The sequence below is a fragment of the Nipponia nippon genome, unplaced genomic scaffold (assembly GCF_047370975.1).
Source record: "Nipponia nippon isolate SJK-2023a ecotype South Korea unplaced genomic scaffold, ASM4737097v1 scaffold_31, whole genome shotgun sequence".
In the NCBI taxonomy this organism is placed as follows: domain Eukaryota; kingdom Metazoa; phylum Chordata; class Aves; order Pelecaniformes; family Threskiornithidae; genus Nipponia; species Nipponia nippon.
The window spans coordinates 2282030-2305775 of NW_028262349.1; the positions used below are offsets into that span (position 1 = coordinate 2282030).

At 47.6% G+C, this 23746-nt stretch overlaps 1 protein-coding gene across 5 annotated transcripts in view; it reads right to left on the reverse strand.

Moving 5' to 3' along the window:
* ARHGEF18 (Rho/Rac guanine nucleotide exchange factor 18) overlaps nt 1-23746 on the reverse strand; it is a 52147-nt gene that overhangs the window by 22531 nt on the left and 5870 nt on the right. For 2 of the 5 annotated variants that reach the window (XM_087769371.1, XM_087769369.1), the window contains exons 2-12: nt 22254-22390; nt 21287-21786; nt 19441-19651; nt 18465-18579; nt 17465-17522; nt 17205-17249; nt 16857-16937; nt 16366-16471; nt 16080-16254; nt 3891-3958; nt 2249-2312 (exon numbers count right to left, since the gene is read on the reverse strand). In XM_087769371.1, coding sequence (XP_087625497.1) covers nt 2249-2312; nt 3891-3958; nt 16080-16254; nt 16366-16471; nt 16857-16937; nt 17205-17249; nt 17465-17522; nt 18465-18579; nt 19441-19651; nt 21287-21786; nt 22254-22268 — 1438 coding nt within the window. In that variant the 5' untranslated portion in view covers nt 22269-22390. Of the gene's footprint in view, nt 1-2248; nt 2313-3890; nt 3959-10155; nt 10220-16079; nt 16255-16365; nt 16472-16856; nt 16938-17204; nt 17250-17464; nt 17523-18464; nt 18580-19440; nt 19652-21286; nt 21787-22253; nt 22391-23746 lie in introns of those variants that run through there. The other 3 variants (XM_087769370.1, XM_087769372.1, XM_087769373.1) reach the window with 3 other exon arrangements.

Below are 23746 nucleotides of genomic sequence, written 5' to 3' on the forward strand. Positions count from 1 at the left end.
AGAATCAGCCAGACAATCTTTAAAACTTATCACTGACAAGGTCTGCAGCTGCCCTTTTTTCAAAGTGCTTTTAAGGACATGGGAGTGGAAGAGATCTCATGGATCCTTGAACCCGGGACTCTGCCATTGCAAGGAAGCTTCGTCTCACACCCGGACCGAACTCCTCGGCCAGTCCTGTGTCTGGGAGGCTGCTTCAGGACCACGCTGTTGCCGCAGTTCAAGAGGGTCTCCAGTTTCCAGCCAAGGTTTATACATCGCCAATTTACAGTTTTTCTTGTAAAAACACTGGTGTCTAGCCATCCCCAAAAGTTCCCCTTTCTTAGTCTGTGCTCCTGGGTGTACCTCCACTAACGATCCTCTCTCCCTCCACTTCTGCCTTGCTCAACAAGACATAGCTAGATCAAGGTATTCATGTTTCTTCTCATATAACAGGTTTTTCCACATTTTTTGATATCCCATACTCTACATCTGCTTGTCTCTCATTTCATCTTCCTTGAAACAGTTGACTAGAATCGTATTAGGGCTGCAGGGGAAGTTTCATCAATGGCATTTAATAGAAATTATATCACTGTATCTTTTCCTGCTGGAAATACCTTTCCCAATAACTGTTTGGGTTTGAAATCTCTTGGCTACACACACAGCGCATTCTCAGTCTACGGCAAACTGGGTAAACCGAGTCCTTTTCCATCATCTCCAAGTGATGAGCTCCAAGCCCGTTGTCCCGAAAGAGGAGACTAAGTAGATATTAGCAAGATTTGTAAAGGTGGATTTCTTAAACAAAGGCTTGATAATAAACACCCTCCCGTTTCCATTTGGGGAACTATTGAAATCATCAGCCATCAAGTTCTCCTTCTGTGCTCCACAAGTCAAGAACATCAAGTTCTGTCTCACAACGGTAGGCCAAATCTAAAAATCTCGAGAGGCAAGACATGTGGGGAGGGATGGGGGGACACAGCCACCACGGTTTGTACCTTTCTTAAAATGTATTTCTCTTTTATGTTGATACAATACCTTCGGCTTTTTTTGCTGGGCACTGCAGTCTGCAGTGTTATACTGTGGGTAAAGACACACAATGCCCATGCTATTAGCTGTTCCTTTAACTTCCACCTTCTCCTTTTGACTATGGAAAATAAGTACTGGCTGCCTAGCAGAGTCTGCACCAACAAAAAGCCATTTTCTGAGTTCAATTAGCACTGTCTGCACACTGCTGAGAGTCCGTATCGATCGTTGTTCACCTATCACACCAGACCAGACTGTATACCACAGAGCTGTTTCAACGACAAGCCCTACAGCCAACTTTTCCTATTTTCATTATTCCTTATTGTTTCCTATTTTAGCCTCTGCACTTTCCCCTAAATGCACAAAACCATTCTTGGTAATGCAACAGCCACTCATCTTCTTATAACAATTATTCCCTTTGCGCTACCTCTTGGTAAGAATCGTTTCATAAAGAAGTACACCTTGCAATGCAAGTCAAATGATCCCTAACAAAACCACATGAAACACACACAGTAGTGCTCGGACATTTATGGCAACTGTGTTTCTTACAACCAGCAAAGCAACCAAACGGACCGAGTGCAAGGCAGAAAATAATTCTGCTCTAGTCATGGTCAGTCATCGGAGAGCCAAGCCGCCAGTTCTGTTAATGCAGACCTTGTAACGTCTACAAATTAAAATGCCATTTAAATCATACCCCTGTGGCTGCAATGGTCTTTTCCAGTAGCAAAAAGCTATTTCAAAGCCTATGCTGCAAGAGAGCTGTTCTTTCTTCTTGTTTTTCCCTCCCAGATCCCTTTTCCCACTTTGTTTCAACAAAGATTTATGTTCAGACCATTAGTGCTAGCTTGTCTTAGAGATTTCTAGCAACCACTAGCTGCAGGCAAGTTTTAAATAGACAATTATGAAAATCTGATGTAAAACAAAGTTCACAGTTCTAGTCTTTTCAGAGGCCAGAGAATAGACAATCAATGAAAAACTAGCTTATTGATCCCCTTTCACCATGATATTTTGAGGTTACACAGCAAGAAGGTATAAAGAAAAATAAAAAGATAAAAAGATAAAAACACACAGGAGATTGCTAGGAGCCTCTAAGCCATTCCCAATAGAAAAAAAAATGAAGCCATCTTATTAAAAGAGACCTTTTCTATACTTCAATAACACACTGTGTATAGCCTTTAAAACATATTAAAGAAAAAAATACAATCGAACAGATAAGCCTTGAGCACAGAAATCATTCTTTAGTACAAACCTGGGGAAATGCACTGGGGCGAACTTTGTGGAGATCCAGAAGGTCTGTGCTGCAAATCTTTCTGCTATAGGAAAAAATACAATATTCTTACACATACAGACCAAACTTCCAGTCTAAAATGAATCATATTTTTCCTATCATATAGGACTAACTGTACGTGAAGTTGTATATCGAAAGTATAAAAGATTTGACACAGTAACAGTTTCCATTTTCTCACATTCCAGAAGAATGGCATATAGACATCAACACTTTGTATAAAAATCCCATCAAGTATAAACCAGACTGAAATAGAAACAAAAATGAAGTTACAGCTGAATTAAAGCTATGATCATAAGTGATTTAATAAATGAAAGCAAACCCTTTATGTAGACAGTCTTCACCTACACTTTGTTGCTGTTTAGTTTACAGCAATACTAACTAAACTAACCCAGCCAGTTTCAACCAAAAGTTAGACTGCCCATTTAAAACTGCATCTTTGGTAACTCGTACAACTTTCTCGTTCTTACAACACTAGGATAGTACAATTGACTGAGATACAATTTATCTAAGATGCAAAGAAATTAAGTAATACAGCCTGTAACGAATGGCTTTTTGGGAGTCTCGCTTCACTTTGAGGATCTCATTTCTGGACTTCACTCCCCGTATCATTTTGTGCTACCACTCCCTCTTTCCTCTCTTCAGGAGTGGTTTGTAAGGGCTGATTCAACCCTGAAAGCTTGGGAGACGGTAAAGAGTCGAAATTAAAGCATCAGAGCAAGTGAATTTTTAGGTTTCAAAGGAAAATGCACAATGTCTTGAGAAGTTTAAAAGTATATATCAAAACCCCCACAAGAACATTTCTGCCCTCAAAAGACTTACACTCTAAATCACCAACGGCTGAAAGCACTTCCTCTAACCTCTAATTGCCCAGGTTTGAGCTGTTCTGCTCTCTCTTTTTCCCTCTCATAGTACTCCCTAATCTGCTATCAGTCTCTGAAATCATCAACACTTGCAGGTTAAAACAAACTAAAACTCCCTCAAGTATAATTAGTTATAAGGAGGAGGAAATGATTTTCAAAACCAATAGCAGAACAAAAAGCCGGCACATAGACAGCTATCTGAAACCAACCTGTGACCTTACGTGCGATCACAGGCACCACGGTGACACAGATAAAAAATGAACAGCTTAGCAAGATATAAAGTTCATCACAGTTCAAAAATTAAATCGCTTATTCTGCATTGCTCAGCTTATAAATAATACGCAACTGTTACAACCAAATTCCCCTCCACTTGTCACACTCTTCCATCAGCTCTGAGATGGCACAACCTATTAAAATACAGTGGCATAAAATGGAGAGGTACCATATAATTCAATTATGTTCCCAAAAAAAGTGATGGGTTTGAGCATTCTTAGAAGGGTTAGTCACGGTTCTGACAGACACAAGCAACGGTAAGTAATTTTTAGTACAGCCATAAAACATTTCGCTTTATTTTCCCTACATACATTGTCATAAATTGCTATAATGACAAGTTAATAACTATTTGACGTCTTGAAGACGTAGGGCAAGATTCTGTACTGATGTAAATTAAAACACTCGCACTAAATTAAGCTTACTATGTCAAGCACTGTTATTACAAAAGAAGAACAGATTTTAAAACCCACCTTGGGTCTGATGCTGCTGCATTCAGCCAGCAAATTCTTGCAGTTCTTATGGACATTCACTGCACAATCTGAAACACACACACACAAACCAAAGTTTTAAATTATTCTTGCCATTCCCAGTTCGGGAAAGAAAGAGCGACACATAGAAGTTCTTAATTTTGGAAGAGATGCAGAGTAAACTCAGGTGTTTCAGCGAGCATCCTTGTTGCGCGTGTTCTGTTCTTGATTTTACACCAAATACTCAAGCTTTTTCAATAAGACTCAGAATCATTGATAATGCAATTCACACATGCAAGCACAAAGAGACACTATTCAATGCACTGACAGTATTCTGCCTAATCTCCACTCAACCAGAGCACTGCTTTCCTCATATTTGCAAAGGTTATTTCCATGTCTCACAATTCAAAATTGATACCGTTCAAGAAGGCAGCAATTTATTCGGCTCCATAGGAATAGCTGCCTTTCTGCACAGAGTATTAGTTGGAGCTGAATTAACCACAGTAAGTTCAAAATGCACCACAGAATCATCAGAGCATTACCACTTTTATCAGAGCACTACCACTTCTCTAGCTTCACAAAGGAACTGTTTCCAGATACAGAGCAGCTCTCTCTCACCCAAAAGGCATAAAACATTAATGGTACAGTAAAATCCAATCTCTTTTTTTCCTTATAATAACTACTGCTTGAGAAAACAGGATGACAAGTGGTAGTGTCAAATATTTTCTGCAGTCTTTCTGCCCATCTATAAAATAAGATCCTTCATCAAAAGCAGAAGCAGGACACCAGCAACTCAGACAGTAAAGGACACCAGGATTTGTTTCTTCCCATGTATTTCAGGCATGCCTCTTAAAAGAGAAATAGAACAAAACTGGGAAGATGAACACCGTATCTGCTGGAGAAAATCCTGTTTATGTTTAAAGCACAGAGAAAAAACTATTTAAGGTCTCTTCATCCAAACAGAACTATCACCCGCGCCTGGCGCCAAGGCTGGTGATCTGCTTTAAGGCTCCTGGCTAACGTAGAGAAATGCTCACTTTTAAGTGTTTTCCATAATTACAGCAAAACCCTGAGAACAGACGCAAAATGCTTACTTGGCCTTAAACACAAATAAATTAATAAAGATATAAAAACAAGACTGAGAGACAGACCGAGTGCACGGGCCCAAAAGACGCTTACATGTTATGCATCTTTCACAAGTGTGGGAAATAAGACCAGAATACTGCACTTTGAGTGCCTGCCACACAAAAAATTTCCACAAAAACAATAACCTCCCATAAATTCTCTCTGTGATATTTCTACCAATACTACACCCCATGCAACAAAACAAAAGGCACTATATCTAATTTCAAATGTACGTGCCTCTGCAAATGTATGATAAAAATGTATCAAAATTATTCATTTGCTAAAACTATGTAGAGGATACCAAACACATTAGCTGCTTCAGCACTGATAAGGCCTCCAGCTACCACCAGAAAATGAAGAGCTTGTTAAAAGAGATGCCACAACAACAAACAACTAGTTGACAATGGCAACCCCTTTCCTCCCAAGACAAAGGAGCAAACTGCAGGACAAAAATCACCACACAAAAGGAAATAGAAAAAAAAAAATTCTCCATGACGTCAGGCTGGGTTGGATTCGAGTCCAGCTTACAGAGGGGTTCCCGTCAGGGCAGAACAGGCACAGCGATGGGGGGAAGCGTTCATCCAGCCACTGCCCTGCCCCACGGCCCCGCGACATCGCCTCCTCTCTTGAAATCCACTTCGTTCATCTAGAATTGTGCAATATAGTCATCTATAAGCGTTTTGTCAAGCTTTAACTAGACATTCATATTCCCTGACATTTACATAGCTTCAGTGATTACATTCGATAATTCTTTTCCTATTAATGATTAGTAGGACCAACTCTACTTCAAAAGCTTGGGTACCTTGTTAAGCTAACTGTAAAAGGCATATCAACTTTAAAATATATTTCAATTTTAAAACCATGCAATTGCTCTGTTAAAGATAACAGCTTCTATCACTCTCGGTAGGTATTTTTTACTTAATCAGTTGACATATCTAATAGTGCTGTGTGGTAGTTTCCTATGCTGCTGAAACACTCTTAACAGGAGAGAATATACTAGAAAACAGGAAAATGCTACAGAAAAGCTTCAGAAAACTGCAGATGAATCCAAGGACTTGATCCTCTAAGAGATTATTTGACATGCAATAAACATAGTGATTTCCAAGTGGCATTATTTTTGCCTACGTAACAGAAGACAATTTTGAAAAGTGACAGAAGAATCAGCCTATTTTATAAGCCTCCTTAATTTTATAAAATATGCTCCAGCTTTCTCTATTCAACACACTTTTGCAGACAGTGCTGAACCAAGCACACTCCAATTAAGGATGAGAACAAGCATTTGAATACTAGTGAATTTGATTTCCTTTAGAAAAAGGATGTGAGATCTCTTTGCATTCTTTATTCTCCTGGACAGCCTCTCTGAACAGGGTATTAGAGAACTGCAGGGGTCAAGAAAACAACAAAGAGAAGAATGAGGGGCAGGGACAGCAAAGAAGTGACAGGAACCTGCACAAACTGAGACTGAAATATGAAATATGAAGGGTCACTATAGGTGCATAGAAATAGTAGATCTCTAACCTTAGAAAACACAGACGGGAGGGTTTTTTTTCCCCTTTATCATAAGAGGAAAAAAAACCAACCCACCACAGAGACCAGCCAAAGAAAAGGAGCATTGGTAAATTCAAAACTCGCAAAGAAAAATATTTTTGCACGTGCCATCAGTAACCGGTGGCATTCGGTCTTATTCAGATAAAAAATTTGGGAAGGTACAAAAATGAGATGGACAGTTATGTCAGCAAGCTCTTCTCAAACTGGAGAGGCGCAGAAGGTATTCCTGAGAAAGACAGAGCTAAAAACTCGGAGCTCTTCCCTTCTTCTTCCCCACCTTCTCCTCCCTCAATTACTCACTGGAACTGCAGGACGATTAATTTCGCAGGGAAAAACAGATCCCCCAAAGGATTTCATTTTGACACAGACTATGCAGAAAGGCTGTAGCTCTGGCTACCACTGAGAACACCAGTTAAACTGCCTACACGCCTAGAAGGTGCAAGGATTCAGGTTACCTCGACTGGATGGGGACAGGACCACCACTGCTAGAGCTAGAGGTACAACAGCAATCGACGCCACACAGGCTGGAAACTAAGCAAACCCACCATGGTTGTTTCTGGGCTTAAATCGACAGGTTTGGAATTGAGACTGAGAATTTTGGGAGCATCACATTATCCCACATCTGCTTACTACAGGGACTGTCACTGCCTCTGAAGCATTTTGCATGGGCTAGTGCCAGCCATGACCTGCTGCTCCTTGACAGACAAACTGAAACAGGGGCCTCATCCAGCAAAGAAATATTTAAGACCAAGGGGCTCACAAACATCATAAAAGATCCTGTTCACAATTGAGGATAATAAAATTAATATCTGGTATAATAAAAAACCTTCCCTTATTAATGAGGTGCTTTCCCAAAGGCTCACAGAAACCAATTTACAACTTAAGAGCATTTTATTGGACAACACGTTGCAATGCCCAAAAGCATAACCCTGATTCCCAGTATGCAATGAACCTACCTGAAAAAGGGCAGGCGAATACATTTTCTCCCCAGCTGTAATACCTTCCAGTGGATCAGACACTGGCAATGTCCTATAAATGTCTCCCAGAATTGGATTCCAGGACAAATCTATGACTCACCAGATATTATGAGTATTATGACCCTGACCTTTGGTCTGGAGCAGTACTGCCCAATAAAATAACTCTTAAAAGGCCATTTGCAAAAAACTACAACTAACAGTCAGATATGCTGTGATTAATCACAAATTGAACTCCTGACTTTTATGGCTTTTTGGCATTTTTTAAATGGCAAATTAAAAAAAGAAAGAAAAAAAAAAACCCACAACACAACTTTAAAACAGCTAAGTTCACCCAGGGACACCTTTTAACAGTGATTCCAATGATGCAAGGAGCTCAAGCACTATTAATGCTAAGGATATATCTACCATCTATTAAATCCCACCAGCAGAAGAGAGCTGTGGACAAAATAGTTTTCTTGTGAAATTAATAATTTTTCTGTTTTCAAATGTCCGATGCTTCAGGGATCACGGAGAATCTCTTCCCTTCTTTCCTCACCCTTACACCACACAAGGTAATTCCTCTCTCTTGAACTGACAATCAAAACTTTTAGTTCTGAACAACTTGCAAACAAATGATTAATATAGAATATAAAATCTGAATTTATACATAAAGATACACAACACAAGGACTGAGAAACATTTCAAACAACTACAGCATTCCAGAAAAAGCAGAGTGACAAATCTCCGCAGGAAAGAGGAGGAGTTTCACAGGAACAGGAAGAAGTTTCTGTATTCGGTAAATCCAGGTCAGGTATCTTCAGGAACTCAGAACAGATTTAACGTTGTCCTGGTGGCTTTGGTGACTGGCGTTTACTTGTTTTGCTAACTCACCTAATTGCGTAGAGGCAGAAAATAAAACTGGAAGGGTACAGGGTGATCGGATACTTCACATTCTGAAACAGAGACTGTCCACGCAAGAGAGCAACAACACTAAATTATCAAGTTTCAGCTTCCCTATTAAAGCATTCCTCTTTGTCTCCAAAAACAACCTATAATTACTTTCTCACTGTATCTGGCTTTATGGTCAAAGTATCAGAGAGACGAACGGGGGGGTGGGGTTGTGTCATTGCCAACACTGCAAGTTCTGGTGGGCTTGGGGTTTTCTTTAAACACAGAAACCCAAACCAGAACGAATGAACAACTGATGTTTCTTTTTTTAAACAATGCCAAGTAAAATTAGCGTATTATCCTAAAAGAAATAGGAGTACCATTCCAATTCTCTCACGCTGAGCCCTTCCCCCATTCTACAGGAACACTACAGGACTGAGGCAGCAACTGTGACAATCATAAAAGGTATTTAAAATATTTCATAGGTAAACATTAGGTGGAACTACAACACACAATGCCTGACGGCTCCTGTTTGAGAGCCATATTTCATGGCTTGTTTTTTTTTTACCATAGCAAAGAGAAACTATTACCTTATAACTTTATAAATTAAAAAAAAAAAAAACCAACCAAAAACTGCCAAATAAAAAAGCCACCTACAAAACTCTCCCTTAAGAGGGGAGAGAGAAGGAACTGAGAAGCAGCCATTTCTTCTCTTGGTTCTCACAGAAGACACACAGATACTACAGTAACAAAACCACAGCACAAAATCTTCAAACAGTATTCAGAAATTTTGCAGATTAGAGCAACAAAACCAAACGAGGTACCAGAAATACTCAGAAAGCTATTTCTGCTTGAATCACTCCCTGTTTCCTCCTACATCCTCCAAAATCCGTCACCGCTCCTACTGGGGTTTCCTTCCCAGCACAGACAAGCTAAGCCTACAATCTGATATTATCTCCCGCTCCTCTCCCTAATATGCCACGGAATATTTAAAATGGGTCAGTCGTCACGATTGTGGGTAGAGAGAAGTTTTCACCGTTTTTTTTCCTAATACATTTGAGGGGTTCTTTCACGTACATCCCGGACTTTGCTCACTGCTGCAGCCCCAGCACTAGCACTACCTGTGCAAGCAACCGAGAAGACGCAGGCTTTCGTTATCACAAGCACAAGGATGCTCAGACTCAGGCTGTGCCACGAAGGGAACCGGTTTCACGTCAGGCTACATCAGCTCGCCTCCCTAACGCACACAGTAACATCTCACCTCCTCCTTCATCCCCTAAAAGATAAAGACTGGATCTTCACAAGCTACGTCCTTGTCCCCTGGATTAAGCCTTGAGCTGCTAACGCTGGGACGGCTATAAACCCTGCGGGATTTGTCAGGAAAGGGAAGATAAACCCGCCGCCCCGGCCAAACTCGGCATCTCCTCGGCGCTGCCCGGCCTTGGGTAAGCGCGGAGGCTGCCAGGCGGCGGCGGGCGGGACCCCCGCTGAGCCCCCCCTCAGCTCCCCGCTGAACCCCCCCTCAGCGCGGGCGTGCGAAGCCCCGGGGGCCGCGCTGCCCCGCCGCAGGGACCGGCGATGGGGGGGCGGGGAGGGGGCCGGTCACCGGGCCGCGGCCTCCCGCAGCCCTGGGGAGGGGGGCTCTCGGTGCCGGGAGGGCTCTCGCTAAGGCCGGGAGCGGGTGGCGCAGCGGGGAGCCGGGGGCCGAGGCTCGGGGCGCCGGCGGACGCGCTGACAGCCCGGTCTCTTACCGGACTCCCCGGGGAGCCGCCGGTTGCACTCTCGGTCCCGGGAGCCGCCGCCACAGCAACAGGAAACGCCCCCGTGTCCCGGAAGCAAAAGGGCGAGGAGGCTGCGCGCCTGCGCACCGGGGCCCGGCCGGGGGTGGGGGTCCCCTCGCCTCAGGGAGGGCGCGGCCACGGCCGCCCCGGGCCCCGCTTTCTCCTCAGCGAGGGCACGGCCACGGCCACGGCCACCTCAGGCCCGTGCCTCTCCTCAGCGAGGGCACGGCCACCCCGGCTCCGCTTTCTCCTCAGCGAGGGCGCGGCCACCCCCGGCCCGCGCCTTCTCAGCGAGGCCACGGCCACGGCCACCTCAGGCCCGTGCCTTCTCCTCAGCAAGGCCACGGCCACCTTAGGCCCGTGTCTTTTCCTCAGTGAGGGCACGGCCACGGCCACCCCCGGCCCGCGCCTTCTCCTCAGCCTGCTCCCCGGACGGGGCAGGCGGCTGGAGTCGAGAGCCACCAGGCCTCGCCCTGACGAGGGTCCCAGGCCACCCGCCCCGAGCCCGAGAACCGCTCCGGCCTCTCCCCTGCCCCGGGCGGGGGATGTAAACATCCCGCCCCACCGGGGGTCTCCAGGGGAGCTGCCTTCCATCAGCGCCTGGCTGTGGCGGGAACAAAGACTAAACAGGCCCTGTAACGGATGGGATGTCGCATCCCGAGCGACAGCTTTAACACGGTAGTTCACGTCTTTGTGCAGCGCCCAGGACTTACTCTGAATACGTAGTTCGTTATTAAAAGCCTGGTGGGGTTTGCCGTTCAAAACACGCTGAAGTGTTTACAGCCACTCCTGCCAAGGCGAGGTTTGGGTGCCCGGCCCTGGCTTCCTTATCTGCCAGTGCCTCCCCAGGCCTTCACGAATGACCCCTGTGCAGACAAACAGCAAAAGCAAAGGGAATTACCTCTGCTATCAGAAGGCTCATGCACTGACTTGTATAACTAAATTGCTTGTGGGAAAAACCACCTTTTTCCTGACACCAACAAGGTTTGACCTAGCATAGTACCAGACCACTGAAATACTCTGCAAGGAGGAAAACTTAGAAGAGCTCGTGACCTAACCTTGCTTCCTGATCTATGATTCACTCTGAGGATTTACAATACTGATTTCCATCCCAAGTTTGTCATATTTTAAATCGTGCACATCCAAGTTGCCTGTCGAGCTTGAAAACGCAACGCACACGCTTACAAAACAAACTTCCCTCTCAAAATCCGCCCTACAGCTTTCCCGCGCTGCTTTGAAAGAACCTGCCACCGTTTGGGCTGGAAATGCGCTGAAATCCTAGACTACCATGGGACCCATATTGTCTCTGGTTTCCACACTGCGACCCGTTTAATCGATTTTATTTTTTTCTCTTCATCTTATAGTTGCAAGCTTTTCAGAAATGTTCCCTTTCATGCTGCTTCAGTACAGGACTAAGTACAATAAGGTCCCAGTCGTTTATTAGGGCCTCTCAACACCACAGAGAAATAATCACTAAATAAAGCGGTTTGGGAGTAAACAGCTGGCTGTCACTTTGTGACAGATTAATCCTTAGATGCTTCAAGCTTTGTGCTTTGCTATAATATAAAAGTAAAACATTGCAGATTGCCCAACTACAGCTGTCACGGAGAGAACGGGCTGTGCTTGTGCGGCTGGCCTCGGGGCATCTCCACAAAATCGGTGCAAAATCTGGCACAGCAACCAGCTGCAAGACTTCGTAGCTTAGAGCTAAGGTTTGGATTGCAAAGAAGAGAACAGCACCGACTTTCTAATCCTGTGTAACCCTATAATAACAAAAGATTTCTTATTGAATGAGTTGCAGGTAGATTACTGTCATGCAGCCTTACGCGTTTGCCAGGCCAAGTGTACAAAAGGAGCAGCACACCTTGGAGATGTTCCAGGTGAAGGCAATACTGCCCGGATATGAAAAGAAAGTGAAAATCAGAAAAGGAGAAGCACTGAGAATAGTATATTCTTCAGCTTCCCTTTCTAAAACCTCTAGAGCTCAGTAGAGCCAGCTCTGTGTCAGCAGACTGACAGCTCCGGCAGGGTTTCCTCTGAAACCAGCGCTGCAGACCACTTTCACATTTGCTTTAGATCCTGCATCTTTGGCTTATAACCGCATTAACCCACAGCCTATCGCAGCCGCCCTGGTTTCGCCTGTTTGATTTGGACTCCTGTCAGTAATCATTTATTCCAAGTGGGACTCCCAGTCCATTTATCACTGTCATCATGTTGCGGCAGCCAAACCTCCTTTTTCCCCCAAAATAGAAGCTTTTTGGCAGCTGTGCCTCTCTCCAGAAATGCAAAGTTTCAGGTTGCCTGCTGCTTTTCAGATTTCTCAGGACTCTGTGTGGGCTGTGAGCAGAAACTTCAGGATAGAAAAATCAAGTAATTCCTCCTTATTATGAGCCAAAACTGTCCTTCCCCTATCAGCTTATTGGTGCTGCACTGGGAATCCTAAAAGCAACAGTGTGCAGGCACGAGTGCCAAGTGAGAGGCGAATTTCACACACTGAATTTCAAGTCCAAACCAAGAGCCATTCTGGCCTCTCCCCCTTAAGATAAAAACGCATGGGTGGAGGATGTTTGCTTGACAAACTGCGGAGACCCATGTCCTCCATTTACCCGCAAAACTGTTGTGAGAAAGGAAACAGCTCTCCAAACCTCTTGCACAACGTGCCTTAAGTAAGTTCTGGCGACTAGTTGTTACAGCAATTTGTTAGAAATCAGCCTGTATACCGCAGCAGCCAGCAAGGGTCAGGCTAGGACAGGCGGACAGTCTGGTGTCCAGCACAGCCTGTATTATTCAGGAAGATTTATTAAACTGAGCACCTTCTCTTAAAGAAGAGGAATTTGTCTGAAGCCTACCGAACGCTTTGGTTGCAGCTATACGTTTCCTTTTGAAGAGGATGGTTGATTTGACCTCCCAGCGGGGCCTAGGGCTCTATCTTTCCCATAAAGTAACAGAGATTTAAGTCTCAACTAAAGAAGACGTAGAAGATCCACCTCTCCCCCAGCGCTCAAGCTCAAGTTGCTAGGAGGGAAGCAATCCTCCTGCCATCCATTTTCCACAGCACATCCTTGGCTCGCCTCCGTGGCACAGCCTGCTTGGAGAGCTCTCCTCCTGTCAGGGCTTTCCTGGGACTCATCTAACTCTTGTTGCATAAACTCTGGAAGCATGTTTATAAGAGAGGATTAATTTAGGCACAGAACCTTCTCCACTCTTGACAGCAAAGGCTGAAAAGGAGCTTTCTCCATTTCCAGGTGAACAGTAAACCTAGAGACTCACAGCTCAAAGTTTATGTAACAGCAGAGTTTGGGTGGCCACTGTTGTCGAGATCCCAGTGACTGCAAACATTCCTCTGTTTTTCATCCCTGCCAGACCCCTAACGTCACATCTGTGAGACTCAAACTGGAGCTGCAGAAACTCTCCTGCATCCGTGCTCTCGACATACACCTCAGCCTCCCTCCTTCCCTGGGAGACTTTGTGCGTGGTGTCGGGATGGATGGGAGGAATCAGGTGGGAGAGGGAAACAAGTTACCATGTACGGGGCCACCCGGGCTGCCTGCCTTCTTCACAGCTCACGTGCATGTTTCTAGCAGAACATTGATTCCTTGTTCTGAATTAAAAGCAGAATTCCTCCTGGTGTTACTTTCTCTCATAAGAAGAGCTCTCACTCCTCTCTTTCATCACAGCCACGGGAGCCACTGGACTTTGTGCGTCCCCAGGACAGTGAAAAGACCCAATCATTTCCCTATCCTTCCTCCCCCCTGGCTTCAGCTCATCCCTTTCTTTAACCACCATCTTCTCTTGTCTTTTCTTTCGCTGAGCCTGTTTTATTTCTACCACGTGGTGGTGCTGCAGTTAAAAATACCGTGGCGATAAGCCAAAGAACCGCACCTGACCAGGAGATGGACCGAGAGCTGGCCGAGGGCCAAGGCGTAGAGATGGTGAAGTGTGCGTTCATTATGAGAAAACAAGAGGAGCAGCCAAATATCCTCAGCTCCTGGCAGCAACTACAGCTCAGACTGAGCCCGGACAGAGCTGCCCGCGCTTCTGAAAAGCGGGCATGCTGCTCTGGCTACGCGGTGGCCTCGAAGCTTGCTTTTCAAGAGCCCTATCAGTGACCTGTCAGGAGACCACGCACTGCTCCTAGCTGCAATAACGGGAGCTAGCGATATCAACTATCAACTCTGCCACCCAGAAGCAGCTTGCAAATTTTTCAGTCCAGCATAATCCAAATATAGGCACTCTCAGGCTAACAGCTGTCACATAGCAAGTCCCAATCCAGATCTGACCACAGACAGGCCGTTAATTTGGATGAACATCTCAGAACCCTGCCCAATTGTTCAGCCTCAGTTCAAGCCACCGCAAAGGGAACACGGAAAAAACGAGCTCTGCCGCCCATGTTAGGCTGGGCAGCATATCCCTGCGCAGCCCAGAAAGCCACAGGAGATGTCACAGAGTCCCAAACACATACCAGTTCCTCAGCCACCATGGTGTTTTTCTCCTGAATGTTAGCAAGACTCAAGAACACAGATTCCTCATGGAAGGGCTGAGAAACAAGGTAAAAGTTACGATAACTTATGTCCGATCCCCACACATTTATGATGGAAAACAATATGCCGATACACCCGTTTCAACAGCTAGCTCCAACCCCTTGCACTCCAGATCACAGATCTCCAAAGCAGCTGTCCAGAGAAGAATCACTCACACCAGCAATGACCTCAGAGTTCCCAGGACCGTACAGAGCATGGCTCCAACCTCTTGGTGCTCTGGGGATCAAGGACTGTCTGCGTCCTCTCGGGTTCAGATATTTTTTGTAAAGCAGCGTGCAGGACTGCAAACAGAGCCGCTGCTAGGAGGTTCCTCAGACAGGAATGACAAGACATAACTCTGCCTCCTCTCATAATATTTCGGTTCTCTCTAAATATCCACAAAGCACTTGCTCTTATTCAGCTCCCTGCTTCCTACTTGTTGCTGTGACACCTGAAAAACGTTCACTAACCGCTGGGCCTGTGGTCCTTTTCAGTTTCCCTCCAGCTGCCCTGAAGGGACAATACAGCACATGTCGAAGGGCAGACAGTTCGTTTATGCCCCAGGAAGCTTTTACTGACCTTAAGCACCTCTGAGAGACCCTTACTGGAGCATGAGCATTGCTTGAGGATACAAGGTAGAGAAAGAGAGCAATTCTTTCATTTCCAGAAGATTTTCCCTGCCCACAGACACTCCCTTGGGAATTCAAATGTTCTTCAGTGCCCTGAGTACCTGCCCCAAAGAGGAGGGACAAGGTTTGTCCATCAGCCAAAGCCGTGCAGCAATGCCACAGTGAATGCAGTGGGGGGACAGAGTCCCATGCACGCCGGCAAAGAAGCAGCTGCCATTCCTGTGCACTGCCTACATCTGAAAAGCCACAGTCACACCTGTGCAGGCTCTGGGAGGCACCATTTGACTGTTGTGTTAGTTAATAAAGTTTTGGATGCTCTAGAAATCCCTGTGCCCGCTCACAGGGCAGATGCTGAGCTGAGACATCACTGCATCTGCAAAAAACAGCCTAAAAGATCCAGCTTCACTCAAGCAGCACGGATATTTGCTTGGGCAAAGCAGAGTTTTGCAAAAGAAATTATTAAAGGAAAAGCTGACCTAGAACCTTCCTTAGGGAAAAGGGGCAGGAAATGGTCAAGCGGCCAAAGAAAACGAGGATAAACTATTGCCAGGCAGGATTTAGAGATCATTTAGTCTATCTGGAGAAACAACCGAGCCAGGCCAAGCAGGGCGGTGGGGTACAGTCAAGCCAGGCAGAGAAGTGAAGCAATCCACGAGGCTGATTTAAGCAGAGGGCCGGAGGGGAGGCTGGGGGAGCAGGGTACAGCCAGGCTGGGTCAGAGCAAGGCAGCGACAGCCATACTCACTCAGGCACTGCAGACCACTTTTATTCACAAGAGGTTTGGCACACAGTGAGCAGCTGGTGCAACTGGAGAAAACCCCTGGCACAAGCTGGTGCCTATTGATCTCTTTCCACCTCTCTTTTGGCTCCTTTGTCTCTTTCTCCTTCTCTCTCTCTTTTGGTTGCTCTTTGTTCTTACCCTGGAAGGAGAGAAAAACACGGCTCTGTTACAGGCCTCACACTGCCCAGGTCCCCTTTTCTACTTGACTAATTCCGCAATCCCTTCCATAAATTCAGCATCTCTCCCTCACCTTATCCTTCTGCCAGGACCCAGTGACTCGGCTCCGCAGGGAACTCAGACGTCGCATCACCTTCGTGCCTTTCTCTGCTTTATCACTCTTTCCACTGTCCTCATTTCTGAAACAAGACCGAAAACGTCTTAACTAAGGGGAAGTTAACTGGCCAAGCACAGTGCAGGGAGATCACTGATGAAGTTCATCTGAAGCATTACTTTAGGACCCCATCTCTGAGCTTTCCATCTCCTGGAGGATCTGGTTTGGCATCAGTCATGTCCTTTATTAATGGGACACTTGCAAATTAAGGAGCTGAACTGTCAAATTATTTGTGCGAGTTCTGGCTGCCTCTGTGTTTTTGTCCAGTGTCATGCACAACGAGGCTGAGCCACTGCAGATACCAGTGTCCTGCACACAGTATTAGCAGGGCAGTAGAGCTGAGATGGAGAGGGCTTGAAATCAGTCAGCTCTGGGAACGCAGTGTGGGGGTTACCATCTGTCTCACTTACTCATTAGACAGGAACTCAAACCAGGTTAGGTTCTGCTGGGAAGAATCGCTGCCTTCTTGCACACAAACTCTCTGCTTCGCCCTGTGCAGGGAGAAGACATCAGACACACAGCAAAGAATACAAGAGCAGAACTTTTGGGGCAGTGAAAAGGCTCATCTTTGGAGACGGGGCAGGAACAGATTTAGAGTTACAGAAGAGGCATGTGAAATGCTACTTTTTGCAATTCTACCCTAGTTTCACTGGAATACAGTGATTCTGGTACCTCAGGGGACCGAGTGTCATTTGCCAGGTGGGTCCTAGGCAGACCCATGACCTCCCCACCCACATCCCTCTCCCAGACACACTTACCCATGGTATTGTTTCAGCTCCTGAAGTACCTGCTGGACAATTAGCCTACCAGGGATGGGGCAAAAGAAAAGCGAGAGATTAGAAAATGTCCTTGCAAAGACTTTCTGCGCCCCACAAGGCATCAGGCGCTGGTTTATGACCAACTACTCAGCATTGGTTCAGCATGGAGTGGGCTCTCCTTTGCTATTGCATCTCCAGTGGCTCAGATATACTCAAGAATCTCAGCCATCTCAAAACAGCCAGGACTTGACAATACCTACACGTGGTCTGGGGACACGTGGTCCTTCTCCAGCCTCTCCAGAGCAGGGGGTTCAACACCTGGAACACAAAACACACTCAGGGATCCTGGTTTGCCTTTGCAGAGCGCCATGTTGCAAGCTATGTGATTGGACCCTGTTCATCTTGCTGGGCTCCCGCTCTGCCTTTAATGGGGAGGGAGAAGTGCTGGGAGCAGTTAGGGAGGAAAAGGCTGCACTGCGTTTCTGTGAGGGAGGGGAAGGCTGCATCACTTTTCTGTTATCCCTCCCTTCTCCAGTCTGTATTACATTAACTTCTGAGGCTCCTGCTTGCAGCTAGAGGGTAGGAGCTGATACCACCCCAGAGACCCTCCCCATGACAGCCAGCTCCCCTCCACTTCCCAGGCTGTGCTCTTAACAAGTCGCTACATTTTGCTCCGGGGCAGTCCTCACAGGTGGGAGAGGTTAATGGATTCCAGCAGCACAGAGAAGGCCAAAATTACGTTTACAGGAGCCAGGGTGCCTCTGTTTTTCTAAGGCTCTTCAGCTTTCAGTGCAGAAACCAGAACCTGCCAGCCCTGTCCCAAAGCCTGCTCCCCTGCCAGCTGTGCACGGTGGGTTAGTTAAGAGCACTGCTGGCAGAAGGGGCCTGCACAGAGGCCATGTTTGCCTCATCTTTGGGGTAGAGGAGAAAGGGTACATTTAAACCCAGGCAGATGAAGCAGTGCCTTTTGTTCCCAGGATACCGCCTTCGCCTTGCGCGGGTAGGGAGCGACCAATGCACCAGTCACGGTGAGGCTGTAGGGCAATGTGTCACTGGGGCTGGGCATGTCTGCACTTAGACTACGCTGTCAGCCAGGATCAGACTCAAAGTCAGCTTGACTTTTTATTTCAGGAGCTCCTGGGACGATGTAGAAGGGAAGGGCAGAGGATGTCCGGCTTGCAGAGGCTACGTCTCCAGTTTTTAATCTTAATCACAAACACCTTGAACTCATTTAATGCCATATATATAGTCTATACCAACCTTCCACGGCTGGAACAGATGTGTCAAAACTGCAAGGTATCTGAGGGGAGGCAATGGTCTCGCAGGCTGATGGGACAGACCTCGACCTCAGTCTCTTCCCGTTGCTGCCACATTCCTGGAGAGGTGAAAAGTCACGGACATCTTTGGTCCTTTGTGCACCACAGGAGCCTCCATCGGGGCACAGCACGGCTGGCAAGGTGCAAGGCAGGGAATCTCGACTTAAGTGCCCATGATCATCCCTGCCTTCCCACAGCCTCCTACCCTGCCTGCCCACCCTGGGAGCCTCAGGGCGGATTCCCTTGCTGCCTGGTTTGATACCCAGGGTATATTAGAGCCCAGGATTAGATCAAGACCCAAGATATCGCTGGGAACCGGCTGACTCCTCACCCCTTCCTTGTTTTGTCAGTGTTATGACGACAGGACGCCATAAGGCCCAGCTGTTTGTTGGCTTCAGGTGTGGGCTCCAGGGAGGCTGAAGCAAGTGACACTTGGCCAAAACCTTCTTAGGCACCTCTCACTTTTATAGGACATGTAGCACTGTGATACAAACGTCCTTTTAATATTAATTGAATCCAAAGAACTTCCCCAGAGGAAAGCAGTGTGAAAGAGGGGGTGTCACACTGCTGTCTTCAACTGCCTAGCAGAGGATTATAGAAAAGATGGAGCCAGACTCTTCTTAGAGGTGCACAGTGACAGAGCAACAGGCACAGGCTGCAGCAAGGGAAATTCCAACTAGATAGATGGGAAGAGAGGGCTGTGCAGCAGCCAGCTTCTAGGGCCTTTATCCTGCAAGAAGGGGCAGTTCGTCCCAGAGCAGAGAAAGCCCATCCTCGCTGAGATTCCTGCAGATCTCCTGGCGTACCTGGTTCAACGCTGGCATCAAAGGAGTCAGCCTGCAGTGGACACCCATGTGCGTTGCCTCCTGCACCCCCAGCTTGCCCTGCTGCCAATATGCACGCAGCCCTCGTGCACTCACCCCCTCCTCCAAGCCAGGGCTGACCGTGAGGTTCGGGAGCAACGGCTCTATCTCCACTTTGATCACCATGCCAGCCCCACCGTTGCTCCAGGTTTCCAGTTCCCCTTTGGGCAGCTGAAGGGAGATGCGTGGCTGCGGGCAGGACCGGCTCCCCTTCTCCACATCCTCCTGCTCTGGGTCGCTGCCCACCTCTGTGGCATCCAGGCTGAACCTAATTCAAGGAAGAGGAACAAGCCAGTTTAGCAGGCCCATCTCATGCTGCCAGGCACGGCACAGTCCCTGCAATGTCCTAGCCTTGGGTGGACAGTCCTAAAGAGCTCATGCAGCTGGAACAAGGAGGGTCACCACAGCTGGCACATGGAAAAGGAAATGCCAGGAAGCATCAGCCTGGACACCAAGTCCTGAGCCTGTTAAAAAACAGCTTCTCTGGCTGCCATCAGTGAGTCCACGTGCTCCTTGGTCACCCGGGATGTGTAGTGCTGGATGGCTCCCGCCAATCTCTTAGCAACCCCTGAGACTGAGCAGCCACCCAGACAGCAGCCTGCCTCGCCTGTGTGAGAGCTGCTGCCCTTAGCTGCATTGCCAGGAAAGTCCCTCTGGGCATTTAGAAACAGCAGATGTTGTCGTTTAGCGAATCATTGCTGTGGCATCATGTCACAAATCCTGCTCCCACCAGGGCCCAGCTTCAAGGAAGGGAAAAGAAATCCTATTCTGGGAAATGAGGGGTGGACCAGCTACCCCAGTGCCCCACGGTTTCCTGAACACCAAGTGCTGTTGCAGTGCCAACAACATAGGAGCAAAATGATGGATAGGGCTCAGTGAAAAATCTTACTCTCTGTGTGGGTTCTGTCTGCGGATCACTGTCACTTCGTTCCTGCTGCCAGAGACAGGCTGCAGGAAGCATTTGCTTAGGGGACAGCGGGGCGTATTCCCTTTCCCGGGCCCCACGCTCACACGTGCTTAATCACCCAGCGAGGGGACCGAACAAGTCCCTGACACTGACGGCCACTCTGTGCCGCTGTTGTTCATGTGCCTCTTACACAGCATAAACTGTGAATGATGCACGGCACATGGAACAATTAGTCTGAGAACCAACATCCGAGCTTGATAAAGAACTGCCAAGATTTCAGGCTGAGATAATTTTAGGGTACCTTATAAGGAGGAGAGATAAAAATAATCCTTGCTGGCTTGCACCTAACTCCCAGTCATCTGGGAGATCAATACATTTGTCAGCAGGGAAAGCATGCACATAGAAATCTGGAGCCCAAGGCTTTCATGTGGCAGGAGCACAGCACGGCAGCAACGCCACGCCTGGAAACTGCTCCCAGCCAGAGCTCAGCACCCCACCACAAAATACATGCTCCGCTGCAGCCACGTGGAGGCCAAAGGGCTGGAGGACACTGCGGCGACTGCAGGCACAGGCCCCACTAAGCCGGCTTGCAGGCAAGAAGAAAAAGGATTTGACGGAGCTCTCTTAATCCCTCTGGGTGTGCAGAGTTCCCTTTGAGCTAGAGGATGGAGGCCATCAGGGCCGCTGATGCTGTTCAAGGTTCCCTCCAGACAGAAACGAGCTCTCCCCAGATGAGAGATCCTCTTCCCGGCCCCAAGACTAGGAAAAGAGGGTCTTCCTACTGCCAAGGAGATATGAAATCCTCTTGCTGCCCTAGCATCTGTTTCTCCACATCCCACCCAACATGAGCAGTAGGCGTCCAGCTGCTTTGGCAGATGCTGACAAGGGAGGGAGACCACCCAGCAGCAGCTGGAGCTCAGGGCAGTGTGATCGCTCCAGCCTCACGCAGCGTCATTGTACCGCATATATCAAATATTGCTCACGGTCCCGCTTTACCTGCGCTTGCAGTCCACGGGTGATAAAGGGCTCTCCCAGCTGTGCCTCCGAGAGGTAGACATAGATCTCACCAGCGTGGGGAAGGACTCCTTGGCCTCCTGCAGGTCCAGCTCTTTGTCTGCCTCTGCAGGACACTCAGAAGAGCTGGTACCATCTTCTGGCACTGCTGCACAGGAGCAAATGTGGCCTTTGTTCAGAAAGCGGCAGTCGGCCTCACCGTAACGTACCGAGCAAGAAACAGGATTGGAAAAAGCAACATCCACAGACATTTTGCTCAGAACCCTTGGTCTCTCTTCCAATAAGCGAATGGCAGACACAGCTTGCGTTGCTTGTTCCGGCTGCGCTGCCGTCTCTGGCACTGTTTTGGCAACTGGCGAGCTCAGGAGTCCCAGATCTCTGTAATACTCCGTGCCATGGAGAGCAGAGTCTGAGAGGAGATCCTCTGTGCTGCTGTGCAAGTCCGCTGCTGGGACATCCAGCTCTGCGGAAGATGAGTCCTCCTGCAAGGCAGCGACAGCTTAGCCTGAGCGCACAAACCCTGTCGGAGAGCCTTGCACACCTCCTGCGAAGGGGACACCTCGTGTGCAGAGCTGGAGCTGCTTTTCTTTCCTTTCTCATGGCAAACAGCCCCTCTGCAGCTGCAGCTGGGCTTCTCAAACCAGACTTTCTAACAGTAGCCCTCTCCTGCTGCACCTCGCAGCCAGACCTGCCCCAGCCCCTCGGCTTCCTCCAGCCCCTGGGATCCCTCTGTGCCTCAGTCCCCCTAACAGCAATACAAAGCACAGAAGTATGATTTTTCCCAGAAGCAGAAGCAATAAAACCTTGTATTCCTTGACAGTCTGGATCGGTACCCCTTTCCCCCATCCTTATTCCACCACAGCCCCTCTGAATATGGTGCTGACCACCCAGTTTGCTGACCCTGGCTCCTGCCTCGCACAGCGGCAGCGGAAGGAAAGAGGACACTTGCCTTTTCTTCAGCCATGCTGGTGGAGAAGGTGTCATCCTCAGCAGTCAGGGGTGGGAGGAAGCTTTTGGGGTTGTGATACTCCAAAGCAGGGGTGCTGTGGTCAGTGAACGGCCGTAAGCATGGCTTGCAGTCGGACCCTGCAAGACAGAGGAGGCCACAGCATGTGAGCAGATGGCCAGGAGGGACGTAAAATCGGCCACGCGCAGAGGGGTGACATTAGGCAGCACTGAAATGCTCCACGTGGCCTCTGCTCCCTCGCCCCTTGAAGATAGGCACTGCCAGGCAATCTCAGGACCTCGGCAGCCTTGATCCTGTGGAAACCTGGTGTAGGGGTCCCCCAACAGCAGAAACCTCATCCCTCGAACCATGGCACATGCAAGGGCAGAGACTGGGCTTGCACCATCCCAGCCAGACGCTCCTAGGATGCCCTGTGCTGCAGAGGCTGTTTCCACAGTAAAACAGAAGAGTTAAGCACATTTTGATGGCTGTTATTGACATTATGGACCTTTAAAGCAGAAATCTATGAATAAAAGTACTGACAGTGATTTTATGTTCATCCGTAAGGAATAAAGGATGCCCCTGGGAGGCCAAATTGGAGGCACATTAGTGACTCCAGACAACGCTGAATAGGCAGAGCAATAGCAGGAGCGCATAATTCTCCTGGTGCCGGCTCACTCGTGTGGATGTTCCCCACGCAGGAGGCTAAGTGAGCGTGAACCTGAGTGTGCGTACACCATCCAATAACTCATTGAGAAACAAAAACAAGGTCTGGACGTACTTCGTGGTACAATAGATCGTCCAGCTGACTGAAGCACATTCCTATGTAACGAGACACACTGTAAATGTTAGCCACGATCTCTAAACCATCGCATGACTCACGGAGGCCTTTTATTCCTTCGAGATGCATACAGCTGAGGCGAATGGAAAAAAGCCAGGCTGTTGGCCGAAACACCGTGGTGGATCTCTGAAGATGCAGAGAACAATAGCAAGAGACTGTAAGCAGCCATATCTATCCGACGGGAAAAAACAGCAAGAAACTGCTAGAAACCCATCACACTCCAGGAAAGCCAAGTATAAAAAAATTAAGGAGGAAGATATTGTTAAAAAACACACTCTTGGAAACCTTGCATCCTGCTGTGGGTTTTAATGCTACGCAACGCAGCCAGAAATTGCGTGGTGCCCACTAGAAAAAGGCAGCAAACATGAGGGAGAGTTTGGGGGGTCGTTCCTTGGATCCCGCTGCACACTGCAGACACCAGATTTTCTGCTTTAAGGAGCGTTTGGTGTGTTTAAATGTGTGCAGAAATTTCAAGTGAGGGTCTATAAATAATATAGAAAGAAAACACTCTGTGAAGGCAGTATTTTAATTAAGGGTTTTCTAACTATAAGAGCAGGGGAAATTTGAAACAGGCTTTCTAGCAAGGCTGTAGAATTTACTTCCCAAGACATTTTTAATTAATAGACAAATTCCTGCCCAGGATGTCCTTGAGCCA